This window comes from Sciurus carolinensis, chromosome 17, assembly GCF_902686445.1.
Source record: "Sciurus carolinensis chromosome 17, mSciCar1.2, whole genome shotgun sequence".
Classification (NCBI taxonomy): Eukaryota; Metazoa; Chordata; class Mammalia; order Rodentia; family Sciuridae; genus Sciurus; species Sciurus carolinensis.
In genome coordinates, this window is record NC_062229.1 from 35,229,296 (window position 1) to 35,249,566 (window position 20,271).

A 20,271-nucleotide genomic window follows, 5' to 3' on the forward strand; every position below is an offset into this window, starting at 1 on the left:
AAATTAAACTTGATTGATGGTTATGTCCTTCATTATGCTTAGTAGTTATAGCATACCATTCTGTTCCTTCTTTTCCATCTTCTCCTAGAGGACTCTTTACCATTATTTCCTTTTTGTGCTATCTTCTGAATAACTTCTTTATTTATTCTATGAGCAGCTGTTAGAAATCTGAGTTCTTAATTTTGGCAATTTTATTTTCCAGTTGTAGAAGTTCTGTTTGTTCCTTTTCAGTTTTGCGGTCCTTTAGCTTCCTGTTCCTCGTAGACCTTTTTGGCTTGACTTTTATTTCTTCAAACAGGGTAAACAGTTATATAACTTGAGTCTGATAATTTTGGCATCTGAAGTCTTTGGTCTGTATCATTCTGTGTTCAATTAGGAAAAAAGAAATCACTTCAGATGTTTCCATCAAAGAGTTTTGGTGAATTCTTTGATAGCAAAGGTGCTGGAAGGTTGGGGGAGGAAGAACATGTTACCTGGTTGCTCCTGGAGGCGTAACTGTGACTCCCCTGAAATTCTGGCAGCCAGAATGTGTGCCAGAGCCTGCCTTTGCAGCTGACTTTTCCTTTCCTACTCTTTTAATATACCAGCAGTACTTCTCTTTGGAACAACCTGATAAGACCCTAGTTAGCAAGAAGCCTATATATGGTTTTCAGATCTTCTGCAACAGTGGCAGAAAAGAGCTGAATACCAGCAGACAGAATCTGGAACTGGGTATATGCCATCTGTTATTTTTGCTGTTAGTTCTTATTCCTAGAGTCTTGTTTGTCCTTTTATGCCTGGTTAATTTTGATATTGGTGTTGCAGAATTACTTGGAATAAATTGATGCCCCAGGCTTTCATGTGCTTGTCAGACCCCTGGGAGTCTTATCTGGGACCACCTTTGTACAAATATAGTGGTTTCTTGGACTACCCTGTGCTGGAAATCCTTGCTAAAGTTTGCATGCTTTGTCTTCATCCATACCCTGGGAGTCTAGCTCTTTCTCGCCTAGTACAGGGGGTATGGGGATATCTTATTTTCATAAGGCCTCTAAAACCACAACACAGCTTTGTGGTTCTGTCCTTAGGTTGGGAAAGAATCTTTGGGGAAGAGCTGTTTTGAGTTCCCAGACTTCCTCTGAGTTATTACACTTTTTTGGCTATTATCCTATTTCCTAACTGTTGTTAGCACAGTGCTTGTTAGTACATTTCAGAATCTATGTGTGATATTGCAGCTTTGCTTTTTATTTTTTTGCTCTGAGCAGGGGTGGAATGGGGTAGAGGTTGATCTAAATTACTTTGCACCTGCCATTACTAAATATTTCATTTATTTCTCTATGTTGTTATTCACATCTTGGTTCTTTAGAATTCTCATTTAACTTCCTAATGTTTTAGTTATCCTGTTATTAAAAATTTTCAAATTTTAACTGTTTTTGAAAAGTAATACATATCATTACTTTGAAAAGCTGTGAAAGGAGGCAGGTGTGCAGGCACATACCTGTAATCCAGTGACTTGGGAGGCTGAGGCAAGGAGGATCACCAGTTCAAGGCCAGCCTCAGCAACTTAGTGAGACCCTCAGCAATTTAGCAAGACTGTCTCAAAATCAAAAATAAAAAGGATTGGGGGTGTAGCTCAGTGGTAAAGCACCCTGGATTCAATTCTCAGTACCACCCCACCAAAATAGAAGCTGTGAAAGGGTATGCTGTGAAGTCTCCCTGTCACATTGGTGTCTCCCTGTCACATTGTTGTCTCCCAGCATTAGTTGTCCCCCTTGAAGACAGCTTATGTTGCCAGTTTGAGGTGTCATCATAGTTGTTCATATGTCCACGTAATCAAGCTTGTTGTGATTTTCAAATCTCTGTGTCATCCCATTTTTGGTGCTAACCTGGGTTGAAATTTGCCATCATGTAGATCTTTCAGTTTACCTTATAAAATGAATTGTTTGTATATTTATTATTTATTTATTTATTCTGGGGTGTGGGGGATACTGGAGATTGAACCCAGTGGTACTTAACCACTGAACCACATCCCAGCCCTTTTTGTTTTTTATCTTCAGACAGGGTCTTGCTGAGTTGCTTAGGGCCTCACTAGATTGCTGAGGCTGGCCTTGAACTGTGATCCTCCTGCCTCAGCGTGCTGAGTTGCTGGGATTACAGATGTGCACCACTGTACCTGGCTTGGCTTTATGTATTCTTGAGGTATTTTAGGTTCAAGCCTGTTGTAGCTTCCTGATAAGTTTTTATTCAGAAGTGTTCTACTTATTTGAAACACATTATACACATAATGTATAATTTTTGTGTCAATTAAAAAAAGTCCTAATTATTTAGTTCATTTTAAGAATCGGTCTTTAATACTCAGAAGTCTTTCCATTTATAGGATTACAAAAAGCATTTGACTATTAGGATTTTCATATGACTCAACATAATGAAATCTTTATATATAGTCTGGAGACAGTATAGTATGAAATCTTGAATTGTTTAGAGACCTAGTTTTCCATTTTAGTAAGAATTGGTCCTTAATGCTGTAGTCATTTCATTGATTTAGTAAATATTTGAGCTCCTTTGTGCTAGATGTCAGTTAGTGAAGAAGCAAATTTTGGGGATAGTTATGTACTTACTGGGATACAAACTTTAGCAGATCATTTGTATTGTTGGAAAGTGATAAGAGCAGGGCAAGGGAAATTGAGAGTGTGGGAGAAGTGCAGTAATACAGTCTCACTGAGAAAGTGACACTTGAATGAAATGAGCCTTTTGGATATTCTGTTGGAGAGGAAAGTCAGTGCAAAGACCCTGAAAAAGGTCTATAGGGTAGAGCTGGGGGATGGGAGCGTGCAGTTGGGTTGGACCTTGTATGATTTTGTAAGAGCCCTAGTTGAAAGTGAACTGATGAAGGGTACAGAGGAATGAAATTACCTGATTTCTGTTTGAAAAGGATCACTGGTTGCTGGGTTGATTGGAATACATTTTTTTTAATTAAGCAAAATAAAATAAAATAAAATAATTAAGTGGAATTTTTTTTTCTTTGGTACCAGGGGCACTTAACCACTGCACCACTTCCCCAGCTCTTTTAATATTTTATTTTGAGACAGGGTCTTGCTAAGTTGCTGAGTCTGGCTTTGAACCTGTGATCCTCTTGCCTCAGCCTCCCAAGCTGCTGGGGTTCCAGGCCTGTGCCACTGTGCCCACTGGAATTTTAATAGCAAATGACCTTTATGTATTTATATGTTAAGTTTGTTCAAGAATCCTTTAGAACCTATCATTTAGCATGGTATTTCCTCTGTGGCTCCTCAAGGTTATAGCCAAGTGAATAAACATGTGGTTGTCTTTTAGGGTCTGAAGCGTAGGAAATTTCATTTCCCTTGTGTGAATTTATTTATAAATAGCCATCCTAATGTAGTCTTCTTATTTTGATCATCAACCTTAGCAGTTAGCATTGAAATCTTAAAATTATTGTCCATGTCATTTTTCATTAATTAATTAATATTCTGTTATACCTCATTCTTTTTCTTTCTCATCGAGAGGGTTTAAAATACTTGGATGTATATGACATAAGAATATACTGTACATGTTCATCTACCCTGGAGTCATTTGGCTATTAGGATTTTTATAAAGAGAGCTGCTCTGATTTAAACATTACCATTTGAAATCTGAAAATTTCTGAAATATCTGCCCCCAAAGCAGGAAGCTATGTGAGCTAAAATTTTTACTCTTAGGTCACAGCAATGAGGAGAATTCTGTGGGCGGGTTAGGGGCCATGGGAGAGTTAAGGATCATTGCTGAGTGTGTGGTCTTGTGTCCTTAGGAGTGTTTTGATGATTCCTGGGTATAATAAAGAGGAGGAGGTGAATTAGTAGATAATTTCATGTTTTTGAAAAAAATCTGTGCAGAACTTTAACAGAAGTGTGGGGGAATGCAAGTAGCAATGTTCTCTCCCAGAGTTTCTCTTCCATTTCATTTGTTTCCACATTTTGTTTTTGAATTAAATTTAATTGAAATGAGCTACCCAAGTATCTGAGTTGAAAAAGGACCAATTCAGACAAGTTTCTGCTATTGGAGTTGATATGATATTTATACATTTGAATATTTGTTACTGATTTTATTATTTTACTTTTTATTAAAGAATGAACCTAGAAGAGTTAGCAGCATATAAATGTATCTCAGGGAATTATCTTAAAAAGCAATCACCCTCCATACATTGTTTGTGGGAATATAAAATGGCACACCTGCTTTGGAAAATAATTTGGTTAGTAATTCTTATAGGTGTGTTCCCAAGAGAATTGAAATCATGTCTACACAAAAACCTGGAAGTACGTTTATGATATTATTTATAATAGCTAGAAAATGGAAACAATCCAAATGTTCATACGCAACGAACAGATAACAGAATATGGCATGTCTGTACAATGAAATGAACCCATAAAAAGGAGTGAAGTATGGAAGCATGCTGTTACATAGATAGACCTTGAAAACATGCTGAGTGAAACAAGCCTATCGCAGAAGACCACATAATTATGATTCCATTTGCATTGAATATCCAGAATAGGCAGATCAGTAGAGACAAAAAGTATATCTAGTTGTTGGGGGTTTGGGTTAGGGGGATAGGGACGGTGAGGGACTGCTGTTGGATATTAGATTTCATGTTCTGGAATTAGATACTGATAATGGTCACACAACTCTTTGAGTATAGTAAAAACCATTGAATTATACTTTAAAAATCTGCCTTTTATGGCATGTATCTTAGTAGAACTGTTAAAACAACCACAAGAACAAAGCAGACACTTGGATATGTATTTAACCATTAGGTTAACTGAACTAATAAAGCCCCAGGAGATCCCTGAATTCCCTCCTTAGTCAATTCTGAAAATTATTCCTGGAAGAAGAAATAGTAGCTGTTTTACTGCTACTGTTTGCTTTCCAAAAGAAGCCGTTTTGTTGGACAGGACATGAAGCTTTATTCTGAGCATCAGCCAGGTCTAGTAAGCAACTTTTATAAACCACCATTTTAATCAAATGCTTCGTTATAATTCCGTGGTGCTACTGTGACCTACCTTTGGCAACAGTCATATATCTGCCTTTCAAAACAGGGAGCTGTGTCCCCCACCCCCCATAGAAATAATGTAAAGTTTACCATTTAAAAAGTAATTTTAAAGCTTTTTTTTTTGGGGGGGGGTCTTATTAGCATGGAACCAGGGTCCTATGCATGCTAGCTAATTATGCATTATGCCACTGAGCTCCATAAGATGCTCCTGCCCCAACTACTGCTTTTTAAATTCTCCTAATCTTGCCTTCCTCATTACTGGAGGGTTATTAATACTGTCTTTTTGGTGGACCAGATTAGCATTAATGGTTATTTTATTCTGTGTATCACTTCTGATCTCAAATTTAAAAGAATCTATCCCTAAATGTTTATATGCTTTTAAATATTCTAAACCCAAAGTAAGGTCAGTTTTGATTTTTTGCTTTTCAGTGATGTGTTGGCATTGCCCATTTCAAGCAGGAAGATCCCAGCCTTCCATTGGATGGTGAAACGAAACACCCACCCTTTCAATATGTGATGTGTGCTGCCACATCACCAGCAGTAAAACTGCATGATGAAACACTCACTTACTTGAACCAAGGTTGGTATGGGTATACCATATTTTGACATGTAAGAATTTACAAAAATCCAAATAAATGTTTTGGCATTGTAGCCTAGATTACTGGCAATAATTTTTTCTTAAATTTTACAATTTAGTTAAAGAAAACTATAGAATTTTACTGTAAGCCAACAGACTAATACTTTGTTAAAACTGATTTGAGTTAAAGAGGGTCTGTGGAGTAAGATTTGTCACAGGGTTTTCAAAAATTGTCCAAAGGAGAAGCAAATAGGAAAGGATGTCAGTTATTTTTAGGGACAGTGGTTTCAATATGGAACCTGAGAATGAATCAGAAGTCCAGCCAGCCACCTGGATCTTGGATGTGACACAGGTTTGTGCTAAAAATAGACTTAAGCTACACCATGGAGTCTATAGTTAAATAAATGATGTAAAATTTTATCTAGTCATGTAGAGTTTATCTTTGGAAAGTATAAGGGATTTTTTTTCCCTCCTTTTTGGAGGTGTTCCTTGCAGTTTAGACACAGTCTAATGTTACTTACCACTGTAAAAAAATACTTTGTTATCCAGGATTAATTTGTTGGATACCTATACTGAAAGTAGAATTATGCTGGGCGTGGTGGTACACGCCTGTAATCCCAATGGCTTGGGAGGCTGAAATAGGAGAATCACTTGTTCAAAGCCAGCCTCAGCAACAGTGAGGCACTAAGCAACTCAGTGAGACCCTGTCTCTAAATAAAACACAAATAGGGCTGGGGATGTGGCTCAGTGGTTGAGTGCCCCTGAGTTCAATCCCTAGTATCGCTCACCCCCAAAAAGGAATGTAGAATTATTTTTAAAAAATTTGAACATTGTTACATAATTAGTTCATTTTTATAGAAAGGCTGAACATTAACTGTTTTGGCATATTTCCTTTTATGCTTGTACATTTTTTTCAGCAAAATAGGAATTATATATCTCTTTGCTTATTTTGATTGTTGTACTGCCATTAAATAGAATCTTCAATTTCTTGAGCTTTGGAAAGATTGGTAGATTCTAAACTTGTGATTAATATTCTGAGATGTAGAATAATAACTTGATTTCTAACTTTTTATTTGCTACATAAGTTTAGAATCTGAGTCTGTGGGAATCTTTATCTTCAGATAGTTCTGTCTGTATTTTGGCAAAAAATCTTTTTGGGAAGCAGGGGACTGAGGATTGAACAGAGAGGTGCCTAACCACTGAGCCACATCCAGCCCTTTTTTGTATTTTACTTTGAGACAGGGTCTCACTGAATTGCTTAGGGCCTGCTAAATTACTGAGGCTGGCTTTGAACTCATTATCCTCCTGCCTCAGCCTCCCAAGCCGCTGGGATTACAGGCATGTGCCACTGTACCGGGCTTTCATTTGTTTTTAATATTTAGTATTTGGGAGTCAATTATTTGCAATTCAATTTTCACATTTGGAAAAACTTTAAGGATTTATTTGGTAATCTGTTTTAGACATAAAAATATCAGAAGAAACAATGTTGGGACAAGGATATTTACTGTAACTTAATTTTTAAAAATTTTATTTTATCTTTTTGTTGTGCTGGAGATAAAACCCAGGGCCTCAGACATCCTAGGCAAGAGCTTTGCCACTAAGCTACATCCCTTGACCCATTGTAACTTTATTTGTAAAGCCAAAAAGGGACATACCCCTGATTTCTCTCCTTTGGGGAATAGTAGAATAAGTTATGAGGGCCTGTCAAAACTAGTTCTTAAAATGGCCATCTAATGAACCCTGAGTCCTTTTGTTACTACTCTACACATACATATGTAATGAATATTTGTGAACATAAATGTATTTGTGGAGCATATTTATGGTAATGGAGCCAGAATTATTGCAGATTCTGGAAAGATTTACAGTTTAGTCAAATAATTGGATGTTTAATGAATTTTGAGTAAGGGTAAAGGAATCAGTACGATTTACTTTAAACACTTTTAGATTGATTTAGTCCTTAATATAGACAATGAGCCAGTTTGAACTAAAAAGAACTTTTGAAATTTAAGAACCTACAACATCATGAACACTGTACAAAATGATGCAAATGTATAATCAACATTCAGTCTAGTCCATTTTCCTATTTGATTTGGCATTTGGGGCGAACATTTGTCATAATGTATCTTATAGTATTTACTCACTTACCAAGAAAAGATAGCTGATTCTTACCATTTCACTAAGAATAGTTTGTGGTTTTTTTGTTGTTTGTGCTGTGCTGGGGGTGAAACTGAGGGTCTTGCATATGCTAGGCAAGTGCTTTTCCCACTTGAGCTCCATCCCCAGTTCTGCTAAAAGCAAAAACCAATTTATTCCCTTTGTTGCAGTATTGGGGATTGAACCCATTGGCGCTCTACCACTGAATTACTTCCCTGCCCCTTTTGTTTTTTATTTTGAGATAGGATCTCACCAAGTTGCCCAGGCTGGCCTTGAACTTTGCCTCAGCCTTCTGAGTCTCTGGGGTTACAGGCATGTTTCCCTATACCATCTAGAGCTTTGAGTAGGATGTTGTTTCCAGTTGAAGGCCCTTGAATGCTTTGTGTGGGAAAGAATATTGACTGACAGATATTTATAGCTTTACACAGCAGTGGTTTTCCAAATTTAGCATCCCGTTGGATTCACCTGAAGGGCCTGTCAAAGCATGAGTGCTATGCTTCAGAGTTTTTGATGAAGTCTTGTGTAGAGCCAGGAGTCTGCATTTCCAGGTGATACTGCTGGGGATAATTCTGGGGTCACACTAAGGTTTTATTTTATTTGAATATTCAGGCAAATAGTTGGGCTTCCCCTCCACCATCACTTTTTTTTTGTACTGGGGATTGAACCCAGGGGTGCTTAACTAAGTTACTTAAGGCTTTGCTAAGTTACTGAGGTTGGCTTTGAACTTGGGATCCTCCTGCCTCAGCCTTCTGAATTGCTGGGATTACAGGCATGGGATAACAGGCATGCACCATCATGCCTGGCTCAACTATCACCTTTTAAAATGGATTTCCTCATAGAAGAGTTGGCCCTGAGTCAGGGCTGAATACTGTTCTTTGACTGTGACTTGCTCACTGCTTGTAGCCTGCCCTTAAGCACACTGCTCACCTTCTGCTTCTTGGACAGCTATTGATGAGAATATTTGTCATTGCATAACAATGTGAAGAAAATTAAAGAAGTAATTCTGTGTAGTAATTTTTGTTAAGTAGAAATTGGAACAAGTTTTGTTGCTTGATTGATGATTGATGTCTTAGTGTGTTGTTTTCTTTTTTTTTTTTTTTTTTTTTTGGTGTTTTTGAATCATAGAAGTACAGAGTTTAAAAACTGTGCGTCTTTGTTTATGTTGGAGTAGCCATCCATAATAAGATTAAAACACTGACTTTGTGGAGTAAAAACATTGAATATCTGGCTCTCCCTTTGAGGAAGTTTCTGGCTACAGTAAATTGCCACTTGTGTTATATCTGGGAGCTGAATCTTTGATATCCCACACTTTAAGATGTGAATGAGACTTCTGATTTTACCTCCTTGCTGAGTTCCAGATTGGCTCATCAATGCTGCTGGATCAGCACCTAAATCTTTGAGTGAAAAGAACCTTTCTCCTAGTTTTTCCCCAAATGCCTGTTCATTTGGAGGCCAAATTCTACTTGGAGAATACTGTGCTAGGAATGTTAATTAACCAATATTAGCTACTTTGCAAACAGATCTTAGACCCTAGAAAATAACATTTTTATTGGCTTAAAATTTCTGTTAATGTTATAAGCTCCAGGAAAAAAAATAAGATTTTTAATTAGTTTAATTTTATTCTGTAGTAGGTTTCCTTTTGAGTAGTTTCTGTTACTGTTACCTGATTAAAGTTCTATGTCGGATCTTTAGAAGTTTCAAACTTAGCTCTGGGGGAGCTGTTACATCTTGTGCTTGTTGTTGCTCTGGGGTTCATGTAAGGAAGCTAGACTTAACTGTATATTAACTGTTGATGGGGACATGAACTCAAAACAGTTATGTTTTTCAACTCTGGCAGTACTTTTGTGTTTCTAAGCCCAAAGAGGAGCAAAATATTAAAACATAAAAAAAGATAAATTTTAAAGGTAAAGCTAAAAACAGAACCAGTGTTTTATAAAAATTACGATTATGTTAATAGTTAGGCTTCATTAATGATAGAGCAGCTTTATATTTCAGTTAGAACCATGGCTAATGTTTCAGGAAGCCATGTAATTAAAAAAGAATTATGAATAGGGGACAAAAGGAAGGAGACATTAAACCTTTAAAAAAAACCAAAAACCAAAAAACAGTCTGATCGTTCATTCAGTGGATATTACCATTGAAGAATATGTAGTTTCCACTGGGAAAGCCATTTGAAGCATAACAGATGTTACAGATTCTTTTAAAAAAAGCCTCATTTGATTTTATGAAAATAAACAGTGATTTAATACAGGGGCAGTAAGTCTTGAGATCAGTTTGTGGAAGTAGATTGAACTTTGTATTGTGTAACGAAGTTTCTCCTTAGATTCATCAGGAAGAAAAACACAAAGGAAGATAAGAGCATTGGGATTTCTTCCTTTATTTGATTTTCTCAATCCTGAGAATTTCAAGTTTCTGAGGATCACACAGTAATCCCAGTGAGACAGTTTTCTTTCCCTCCTTAGCAACTAAATGAAAGAACTTCCAAAACACTGTGTAGTTGGTCTACCTCCCACTGGCTGTTTTCTTTGGGTTATTCTCAGCAAGTGGTTTAGCCCTATCTTTACTCCTTAGGGTGATTTTGTCTTTAAATAGCTTTAGGTAAAACTGTATGCTGAAAAGTACCCTCTTAATCCAATCTCTTCCTCAAAGTTTCAGGTTTGTAAATTTATTAACTTGGATGTCTAGTAGGTATCTCAGACTTCATATATTCAGTTGAACTCTTAATTTTGCCAAGTTTGCTCCTCATTGTCTTCACCATGTCAGGAAATGGTAATTGTTCTTCAGTTCCTTGACCAAAGATCTGGAGTCATCCTCTTCTCTTTTTTATTTTAACACTGTATGTCTAATTCAGCAGAAAGCAAAGCTCTCCTTAGGCTCTACCTTCAGAGTATCTTTGTCTCCAGAGAGTGGCCTCTTATACTCACTCCTATGCCTACTATCGATATATGTGAGTGACCTCCTTTTATCCTTGCCAGCCTAAACTGATGATGAATGTTCCTTGGATAGGTGAAAAGTGATTTCAGTGTAGTTTTTTTTTTTTTTTATTTCAATGTAGTTCTAATTTGCATTCTTTCATGGAGGTTGAACATCTTTTAATATGATTAACTTGGTGTTTTTTTCTTCTGTGAACCCACATGTTCATTTCATTTCATTTTTTTTTTTTTTTTAACTTCAGAGAACATTGGGCATTTGTTAGCAATTTCGTGAGAGCTCTTTATGTATTAGGGAGAAACAGTCCTTTCTGTGTGCTGAGTTGCAGATATCCCCCCTTTTGGTTTTTTTTTTGTTTGTTTGTTTGTCTTTACCAGGTAAGACATGTTGATAGGTGCAGACTTCATTAGTTTACATTCTCTACATTATATGATTTTATTTCTCCTCCAACCTTGTGCACTTGATTTTTGATTAAACAGTTTTGGTTGATCTGATAAACTTTTATTAACTTCTTGTGAGGTCAAATGTAATTTTAAATGCATAATGTATTTTCAAAAACTGCCAATTTATATTCTTTATTTAAAAATTATTTCTTTCCTTCTGAGTTTGAATCTGTTGTTCCATGTGTTGCAACTTTCTTTTTCCAATCTATCTTAGTTTAACTTTTAGAAATTTCTCTTGCTGTTAACATGTTTTTAGTGTTAATCATTCAATCTGCTGAATGAATTTAAGGAATATTTCTTAGAAATATACTACATGTAGTTTTTTTTTTTTTCCTTCAGCTTTGGAGCGATTTAGTTGTTTGATAAACCTTTGTTGAATTTTGACATATAATTTAGAATCTTTGTATATTTTTCTGGGAGTGTGGACAAGATATTGGTAGTTAAAAATCTGATCTTTATCTGTTGCTAGAAGCATTCTTTATTTTATTGCTTAATAACAAATAATCTGGAAATGACTTTTGTGTATTTGGAATACACTAAATTAATTTGTTTAGTATTTTAGTTGTCGGTGGACCTTATTTACTTATTTATGTGCGGTGCTAAAAATCAAACCCATTGCCTCACATATGCTAGGCAAGCACTGTACAACTAAGCTACAACCCCAGCCCTACACTATTAATTTTTTGCTGCAGTTTATTTTCTTAATTATCTAGTTTGGTGTTTGAAAATTTTTGTGTGTTTTTAATAGACACTAATTGAGCCAGTGAACAAATGTGACTTGGCTTCATTAGACACAGGAAAATACTCCAGCATTAAAAATTGGCCTTGGTGACTGGGATGTAGCTCACTCTTAGAGCATTTGGTAATCATGTCTGAGACCTTGGATTTGATCCCCTGCACTGGGCCGGGCGGTGGGAAGGGGGCAGAATTTCCTTAGTCCATTTAAAAAAAAAAAAAAAAAAAAAACCCTGTGTACTAACGTTCATAGTACCACTCATTCTAACCTTAAATGAAAAACAACCCAAATGTCAATCAGGCAATGAAGGGATAAACAAAATTTGGTATATTGTGCAATAGAATAATATTTGGGCAATAAAAAGGAATGTAGTTATGCTAAGTAAAAGAAGCTAGTCACAAAAAGCCACATATTTTATGGTACTATATAAATGAAGTGTCCAGAGTAGGCAGATAATAGAAAAGTAGATTAGTGATTACAAGAAGAGTGCAGGGAGAGGGGTGAGAGAGTATAGGAAGTACTGCTAATGGGTTTAGATTTCTTTTTAGGGTGATGAAAATATTCTAAAATTGTTAGTGGTGATGGTTGCAAAACTCAGAATATGCCAAAAAGTAGTGAATTATTAAAAAAGGATGAATTTTATGGTAATGTAAATCATATCTCAAGAGTTGTTATAGAAAATTTATTGTAACAAAGTAGCAGATTAAAGTAAATCAACAGAAAAACCTCTTTGGTCTTTTGTAATAATGTAAGAAGGAAAGGATAGTGTGATTTTTAGGCAAGAGAAAGTTCATCCTGAATTTGTTTCTCTACAAATTAGCAAATTAACATTGGGTAGTTTTATACTCTAAAAAGACAGTTATGTTGAAGAAGGTGATGTTCTATATTTACATGGATTGTTTTTGATACATAATTTATTTGAATAGGTCAGTCTTACGAAATTCGGATGTTGGATAATCGGAAAATGGGAGATATGCCTGAGATCAGTGGAAAATTGGTAAAGGTAAGACAACCTTTTTTTTTTTAAATGATGCTGGGGAACAAACCCAGGGCCTCATGCATACAAGGTAATTGCTTTACCACTGAGCTTGAGCTACACCTGACCCAGGACAGTATTTTGAAATATTTCAGTGACTGAATAAAGTGGCATTTTCCTGTAAGAGTTACTTAAAATTTAAAAAGTTTACTTCAAGAAAGTAATAACTATATTAAAACTTTTAAGTTTTTGAGCTATTTTTTCTTATTCATCTGTAAAATGTTATTCATCTGTTACTGAGAACCAAGAGGCAGTAGAAAAGTTAGTTGCAGTTAAGGAGGAAAAACCACCAACACTTCAACAGAAAACTGTATACTTCTCTTTAAAAGTAAATGTAAATGTTAATATAAGACTTTAAAAAAATCCTTTTATCTTTAAAAATTTTTATTAAAAAAAAATTAGAATCTCTGTTTACCCTACTGATGTATCTGAATGAAGAATCAGTTATCCCTACAGGCAGTATAGCCATTGTTTAGCCAACCTTTTAGGATATTTATTCTGAATCATCCCTGCCCTCTCCCATGGTATGCAGAGTGGGTCCTTCCAGCCTCTACCTGTCATGCATCAAGACTTGTTAAAATTTCACAGTGTTAGAGCAAGGCTTATGGAAGAAGATGATTTGGGGTAAGGCAAAATTTCAAGTGTTAGCCAGAGCCCAGCAGGTATGAGTTCTGATCCTTCCATCTTCCCACAGAATGGCATGTCATGGCCTAGGTGCTGCTGGGCCCTCAGTATGGAGAGGCATTCCATTGGAAAGACCCTCCCCTCTGTGGATCTGTCGTTTTAGAGGGTGAGCATGGGAAAGGCAGCCTTGTGGAGGGAATGGATGCTTGGGCTGCTTGGTGATATGCAGTCTAAATTTGGTGTGCTAACTGGGAAAACCAGATACCCAGCACCTCCAGGCCTGTGATGAGAGCCTCTGGGATATTTTAGTACTTCTTTTACTCCTGAGGGCAGGAAGTTTCATTCTGTCAGAAGGCTAAGCTTTGATTTTTCTCACTTTATGAGGGAAATATAGGGAATTGCTGCATTGTCTTGTCAGCTCATAGTGAGCTAGCTCCCAGATCTCCCCTCTGACTCTTGGGGCTTCTGATATACTTGGAACAGGAGGAGCTTATTTGCCCATTCCCACAGTTTCTGTCTGCACCTTGGGTCTAGCTTTTCTATGCCTAATCAGTTATCATTCCCATTGAGCATGAATGAGTCAGGTTATCTGTTTTTTCCCCTTCCTCTTGGTGTTCTGACCTGAGGCAACAAACATGAGCTTTGTCATAATGAGCAGATGCTACTGAGTTGGCTCTTCTCTGACACTAATGACAAACTATTCATAGTTTGATCTAGGAACCAAACTAATAGCTTTCAGGTCCCATTGTCAAGGAAGCTTAGAAAAAGCATCTTCTGGTCCTAATTGGCTTGTTGCTTCCAAGGTCACTTTTGAGCCAGTTTGCCATTTGTACCCTACTTGGTTTACCTTCAACCAAGGTTTTTTTGTTTGTTTCTGTGGTATTGGAGATTGAACCCAGGACCTTGAACATCCTAGCAAATACTCTTTCACTGAACCGTGCCCCCAGCCTCAGTGACACTTTTTTTTTTTTTTTTTTTTTTTGCGGTGCTGGGGATTGAACCCAGGGTCTTATGCTTGCAAGGCAAGCACTCTACCAACTGAGCTATATCCCCAGCACCCCCCCCTTTTTTTTTTTAAAAGGGAAAATGTGGGTATATTTTTCTGTCACTGAAAGTTAAATTTGATGACTGTAACATGCTGGTTTGTAAAAAAATGTATCAATGTAATAGGGTAAAATTGTTTTAATTGTAGATCTGCAATAAAATTGAATAGGATTTGATGGGTCCTGTGTTTAAAACTAGATCCAAAAAAGTTTGAACAATTGTTTTTTATCCTCTTATTATGATAAAATTTGAACATACCCAGAAGTAGAGAAAATGGTACTATGAATCTACATGTTTTTCATGAAGTAGAATGTGAGAAATATGTCTATATCTGTCATGACTTCTAATGATACATTCTACTAACTTATCAACAATTTGCTGTTCTTGTTTCCTCTATTTCCCCCCTTTTGTTTTTTTTGTGTCTTTTTTTGTGGGTATGTGCAATACACATATTAAATTTATGGAATTTACTATTTTAAATTTTAACTCAGTTCATCATTCATGACTTGGTGCTCTGAGGAACATATAACAAACTTTGATATTCAGACCAAATGCCCAAATTGTTTTCAGCAAAGCACTGAAGAAAGGCAATTCTCACGCAGTTTGCCATTGTATTTTATCAGTGAAAACAAATTGGCTTTCTAGGACAGTTCTTTGAATACATGATAAGATTTAGAAACAACTAGTCTGATAGTTGAGACTTAGTGTTTATTTTTGGCAAGCTAGTTTAAAATACATCTCAGATAAACTTGTAATGGCAGGGTTAATTAAATTGTTCATTTTCTTGGATTTACTTTCAAATTAAAACATGTAAAAAGCAACTAATCCTCAAAACTAATGCAGGTGAAGAAAGAAGCGGGGAAAGGCAGCAGTGACTCTTCATTGTGAGATAATAAACGCTTTAACTGTAGAAAAACTAGGCAGCTATAAATGCTGTGAATGTTTTACTAACTTCATAATACTGATTGAAAGAGGTTAATTTAAAAGACTTTGCTTCCAGCTCATCTTCAATTTGATAAGCCATCTGTGTGATTTTTTTTTTTTTTTTTTTTTAAATTGGATGTGCCAGAATACATCCACTTATACTCTGAGAGCATGCCTGGGGTTCAGAGCTACTCTCTGCTATTATGAAGGATTATAGGATGCATTTCTTGGGACTCACATCCTTAGAGGATCCCTAAAATACACTAACACCTTCTAGAGTTTTATTTGCTAACTCTGTGACTTTCACTGTAACTACTTAAATTCAGGGGAAATCTTGGAATCAAATGATGTGTTGCTAAGGATGCTTTGAAACTTAATGTGATGAACACGTTCAGTGATGTGCTTTCTCTGCTTATTCTGTTCTTCTCTTATTAGTAGGGCCCCTTCATTTATTGCTAGTTCTGTAGATATAGTCAGTTTCCTTTTAATTAACTCACTCCCACTTTCCTTTGAGTTTCCTCTTACATCTTGCTTTTTCTTAACAGTGGTACTCTTTATCTTCCTTATGGTACTATTTTAGTGTAACTTTCTGGAATGGGGCTTAGTAAATATCATAAGCCCAATATCTTTTTCTTTTCTTGGTTGGCAATGACCTTTATTTTATTCATTTATTTGTATGCGGTGCTGAGAATCGAACCCAGTGCCTCGCATATACTAGGCAAGTGCTCTGCCACTGAGCCTCAACCCAAGCCCAGTATCTTAATACCATACTGTTTTCCTCTTAATTTGTGGATTTAGTCTGGTTATTACTGAACTTGGTAGAATCAGTCATGACATTTTATGTGTTATGCTTTCTTCTGAGGGAAACTTGCTAGCAAATTTGAACCACTGGCATTGGTTCCAGAACACAGGGCCTACCACCAGCTGTGCATCATTGCTTTAAGAGCTTTGCTGCAGGTAGGAGATGGTGTAAAGAGGATGCGTGGGGATTGTCTCTCAGGCCCCACAGATGTGGGTGCAGGCATTGAAGATGGGCGTGGATCAGAGTGGCAACTGAGCCAGAAGACTTCTCCCATCTTGTTTCTAACTACTGATTTGGCCTTTTAAAAAAAACTATCTCAACGAAACAATATATTAATTTTAGCTGCCTTCAGTGTATTAGCCATGTTTTGGACAGTATTTAACGAGTGGGGAAAGCAGGAATACTAAAGTAGTATTTATATGTATTGCCAACAAATGATTTCCTTTTCAAATCAGCCAAGTCTGTGAAAATATAATTCTTATTGTATTATAGTCTCAGAAAGTCACTCATAAATGTGTCAGAAACATTAATTAGTTCAAATCTGTTGCCTGAGTGCATTTTGATCATTTGTCATCCTTTTCCTGAAATGAAACATTGGCATCCCAAATCTGTAGGTGAAGAACAGAAGATTGGCCTAGAGTTTGTGGAATAGAATTAAAACTTTTCCTAGGAATTTGAGTGTTCAGATAAAATTTGCGTTTCCCCCCTTTGCTTACCTCAGACAATATCAGGTTAAATAGTTGAGAATGAATTTTGCAATTAGGGTTTCTTCTTGGGGAAATGGAGAGTTTGTTTTTATTTTCACCAGTTATCTTTCCAGAGAAATTCAGTGATTAACAATTACTTTGAATTAACACACTTTTACCATTGTGTCTGGTATTTTACCTCCGTTTGTAATATCTTTTCATCTTCATAATGACTATATGCATCTGACATTTTCTTCAAAGAAACTTAATTCTTGCTTGCTAATTTTAAATCACTAATACTACTGATTTGGAATAGTAACATCAAGTTATTTTATAAAATTTTCATCTGTTTCCTTTTTATTTATGCTTCTTACTTTGAACCAAATAAATGTATATAAAGTATGCCAGAGTAGAAAAGCTCACTTGAGGAATGTTTAAGCAGAATCTGATTTTATATGCTCTTTTACTATAGGTTACTACATAAGAAGCGAAAATGCCTTTGCATTTTAGCTGGAGTGGTTTAAAAGTACTCATTTTCCCCACTTATTCCATAGAGCATCATAGGGTTGTATTCCATGACAGACGGCTACAATATACAGAGCATCAGCAACTTGAAGGTTGGAAATGGAATCGCCCAGGAGACAGACTTCTCGATTTAGGTACAGGTGGTGGTCAAAAGACCTTGTAGTTGAAGGTGTTTAGTTATGCCCTTTAATGTGTTGGCACCATGTTAATTAATTGTGCAGAGAAAGTTTTGGTATTAGTAGATCCTGGGCCTTGAAGATTGTTTTCGGATTCGTTGTTTGTTTGTAATTTGTTTGTTTGTAATCTAACAGTGTTGGGGTTTCGAACCCTTGTCTCCAGCATGGGAGGCAGGCTCTCTACGTGACGGGCCTATATCACCAGCACTTGAAGATTGTTTTAAAAACTTAAAATGTGAAGTAACTTTTGGTACTGAACTGGACCAGGATTTTATGATTTTGAAACTATATAATTATCATTCGACCCCCATCCATCATATTCTTAAAATGCATTACAAATCATGGTAGGCAAACTATGATTCTTGTTAGGTGGATTTTGATATCGAAGAGAAGGTTGACTACACAGAACACTGAGGGAAAAAGTTCAACATGATATAATTATTTTCTTAGAACATAATACAGTAAGTTGTAAGTTTTTGTTTTTTGTTTCTTGAGACGAGGTCTCACTATGGTGCCCAAGCTGGCCTTGAACTCCTGGGCTTAAGTGATCCTTCTGCCTCCGGAGTAGCCAGGACTACAGGTGCACCACCACACCCAGCTCAGTTGTAAGTTTTTAAATTATTTAAAATGGATGTATTTTTATGTAACTTCTCTTTTTAAATATAGATATTCCAATGTCTGTGGGAATAATCGACACGAGGACAAATCCAAGTCAGTTAAACGCAGTTGAATTTCTGTGGGACCCTGCAAAACGCACATCTGCTTTTATTCAGGTATGGTTTTTTACATTAGAAGCATACAGCCCAATCATTTAGGTCATGGTGAGATTGAATTCTTGATACATGGTATTTTTTAAAAATGTTATTGTAAACTGTCTTGTAGTGTCCTTTTTTCTTTTGGTACTGGAGGTTGAACCTGGGGCACTCCACCACTGAGTCCACATCCCCAGTCCGTTTTGTTTTTTATTTTGGGACAGGGTCTAAGTTGATTAGGGCCTCACTAAGTTGCTGAGACTAGTCTTGAACTTGTGATCCTCTTGTGACAGCCTCCCAAGTTCCTGGAATTATAGGTGTGTACCACTGTGCCTGGCATTTTTTTTTTTTTTTTAAACATACACAATTAAATTTTGTTTTAAGATACTAAATCATATTATAGAAAAGAACTTTCTGTGATAATACAAAGATTATTCAAATTCTATTTTTACCAGTATTAGTCACAATAAAGATTTTCATCATTTTTAATGAACAAAAACTGCTACTTAAAAAGTATATGATTGGAAAAAGTTTTAAAATTCTTGGTAAAACATTTTAATACTGAAATTTTCAAACTTCGCAATAATGATTTCTCCATGTACCCTTCACCTGGCTTCACCAGTTAGTAGTTTTTTTCTTTTTTAAAATTATTATTGGTATACTTTCAAATTCTAGATGTAATTCATCCATCAAAACTGTATATTAAAGAGGTGAATTTTTAAAAAGTAACATTATAATATCATTATTATATATTTATTAAAAAACAGTAATTCTAATACTCAGTATGTTCAGATTTGTAAGTGGTGAAATTTAAGCTGAGTAGGAAATCTCTATAGAAAAGAGAAAACATTTAATTGTTGAGCAGTCTAAGTAGGCTATGGATCACATCAACTTTAAAGAATCATTAGTATTTTGCTGCTGGGAGCAGTGGCACATGCCTGTAACCTCAGTGAGTTGGGAGGCTGAGGCAGGAGAATTGCAAGTTCAAGGCCAGCCTCAGCAAATTAGCAAGGCCTAAGCAACTTAGTGAGGCCCTGTGTCAAAATAAAAAGGACTGAGGATGTGGCTCAGTGCTAAAGTCACCCCTGGGTTCAACCAGTACCAAAAAAAAAAAAAATAATAATAATAATAAAATCATTAGTATTTTGCCTTTTGGTGGTCTACCAAATATTCCTCATCTGTTAATAGTCCCTGGGGCATGACAGATACCAGTTATGTAGTGAATGAGAATGATAACACCACCTTGGGTAGTTGATAACAACAAAATCTTGGGTTGTGCAGTCATAAATCATATTGCAGAAATCTGTTTTCACATTGCAAGTAATTTGAAGATGGTACATGTAGCAAGCAAAAATGACCATAGTATGGTACTCTAAAGCTGCTTTCCCAAGCATTCAGGCAAGAGTGGAAGGTGAATATTGCCCCCAGAATAGATTTTGAAGTGTTAACCTGGAGAATTTAGATGGATATAAGAAGAGCTGTGGGCTTTCTGGACTGTGGAACTTCCCCAGGCAAAGTATCATAGATTGGTGTGTCTGTCTCGCAGTCGCTATAAGATGATTGGCTATCTAAAATAGGGGTAAGGGCAGTAGAGGACAAACATCTGACTGCTCAAAATGATGAAATAAGGATTGCTGTGGATTGAGCAGGGCTTTGAACCCTGGGTCTGAGAGTACATATTGTCTAGGGTGGAGGTAGGTGACGTGTACAGGCAGCCATTGTGCCTGCATTCCCCCAGTTGGACAAGTCCTGCATTAGAGGAGAGAGACTATAATGGGGGGGAAGATATTGTTCTCAGCAAGTTTGTAAGTACTTATTGGATTTCTAAAAGAAATCATTGAATGTAT

At 36.3% G+C, this 20,271-nt stretch overlaps 1 protein-coding gene across 1 annotated transcript in view; it reads left to right on the forward strand.

Moving 5' to 3' along the window:
- The window catches only part of Ubp1 (upstream binding protein 1), a 48,984-nt gene that overhangs the window by 8,227 nt on the left and 20,486 nt on the right, over positions 1–20,271 (forward strand). The window contains 5 exon segments of the mRNA XM_053743314.1: positions 5,444–5,460; positions 5,463–5,594; positions 12,782–12,858; positions 17,528–17,630; positions 18,339–18,445. Of these exon segments, the coding sequence (XP_053599289.1) occupies positions 5,444–5,460; positions 5,463–5,594; positions 12,782–12,858; positions 17,528–17,630; positions 18,339–18,445 (436 nt within the window).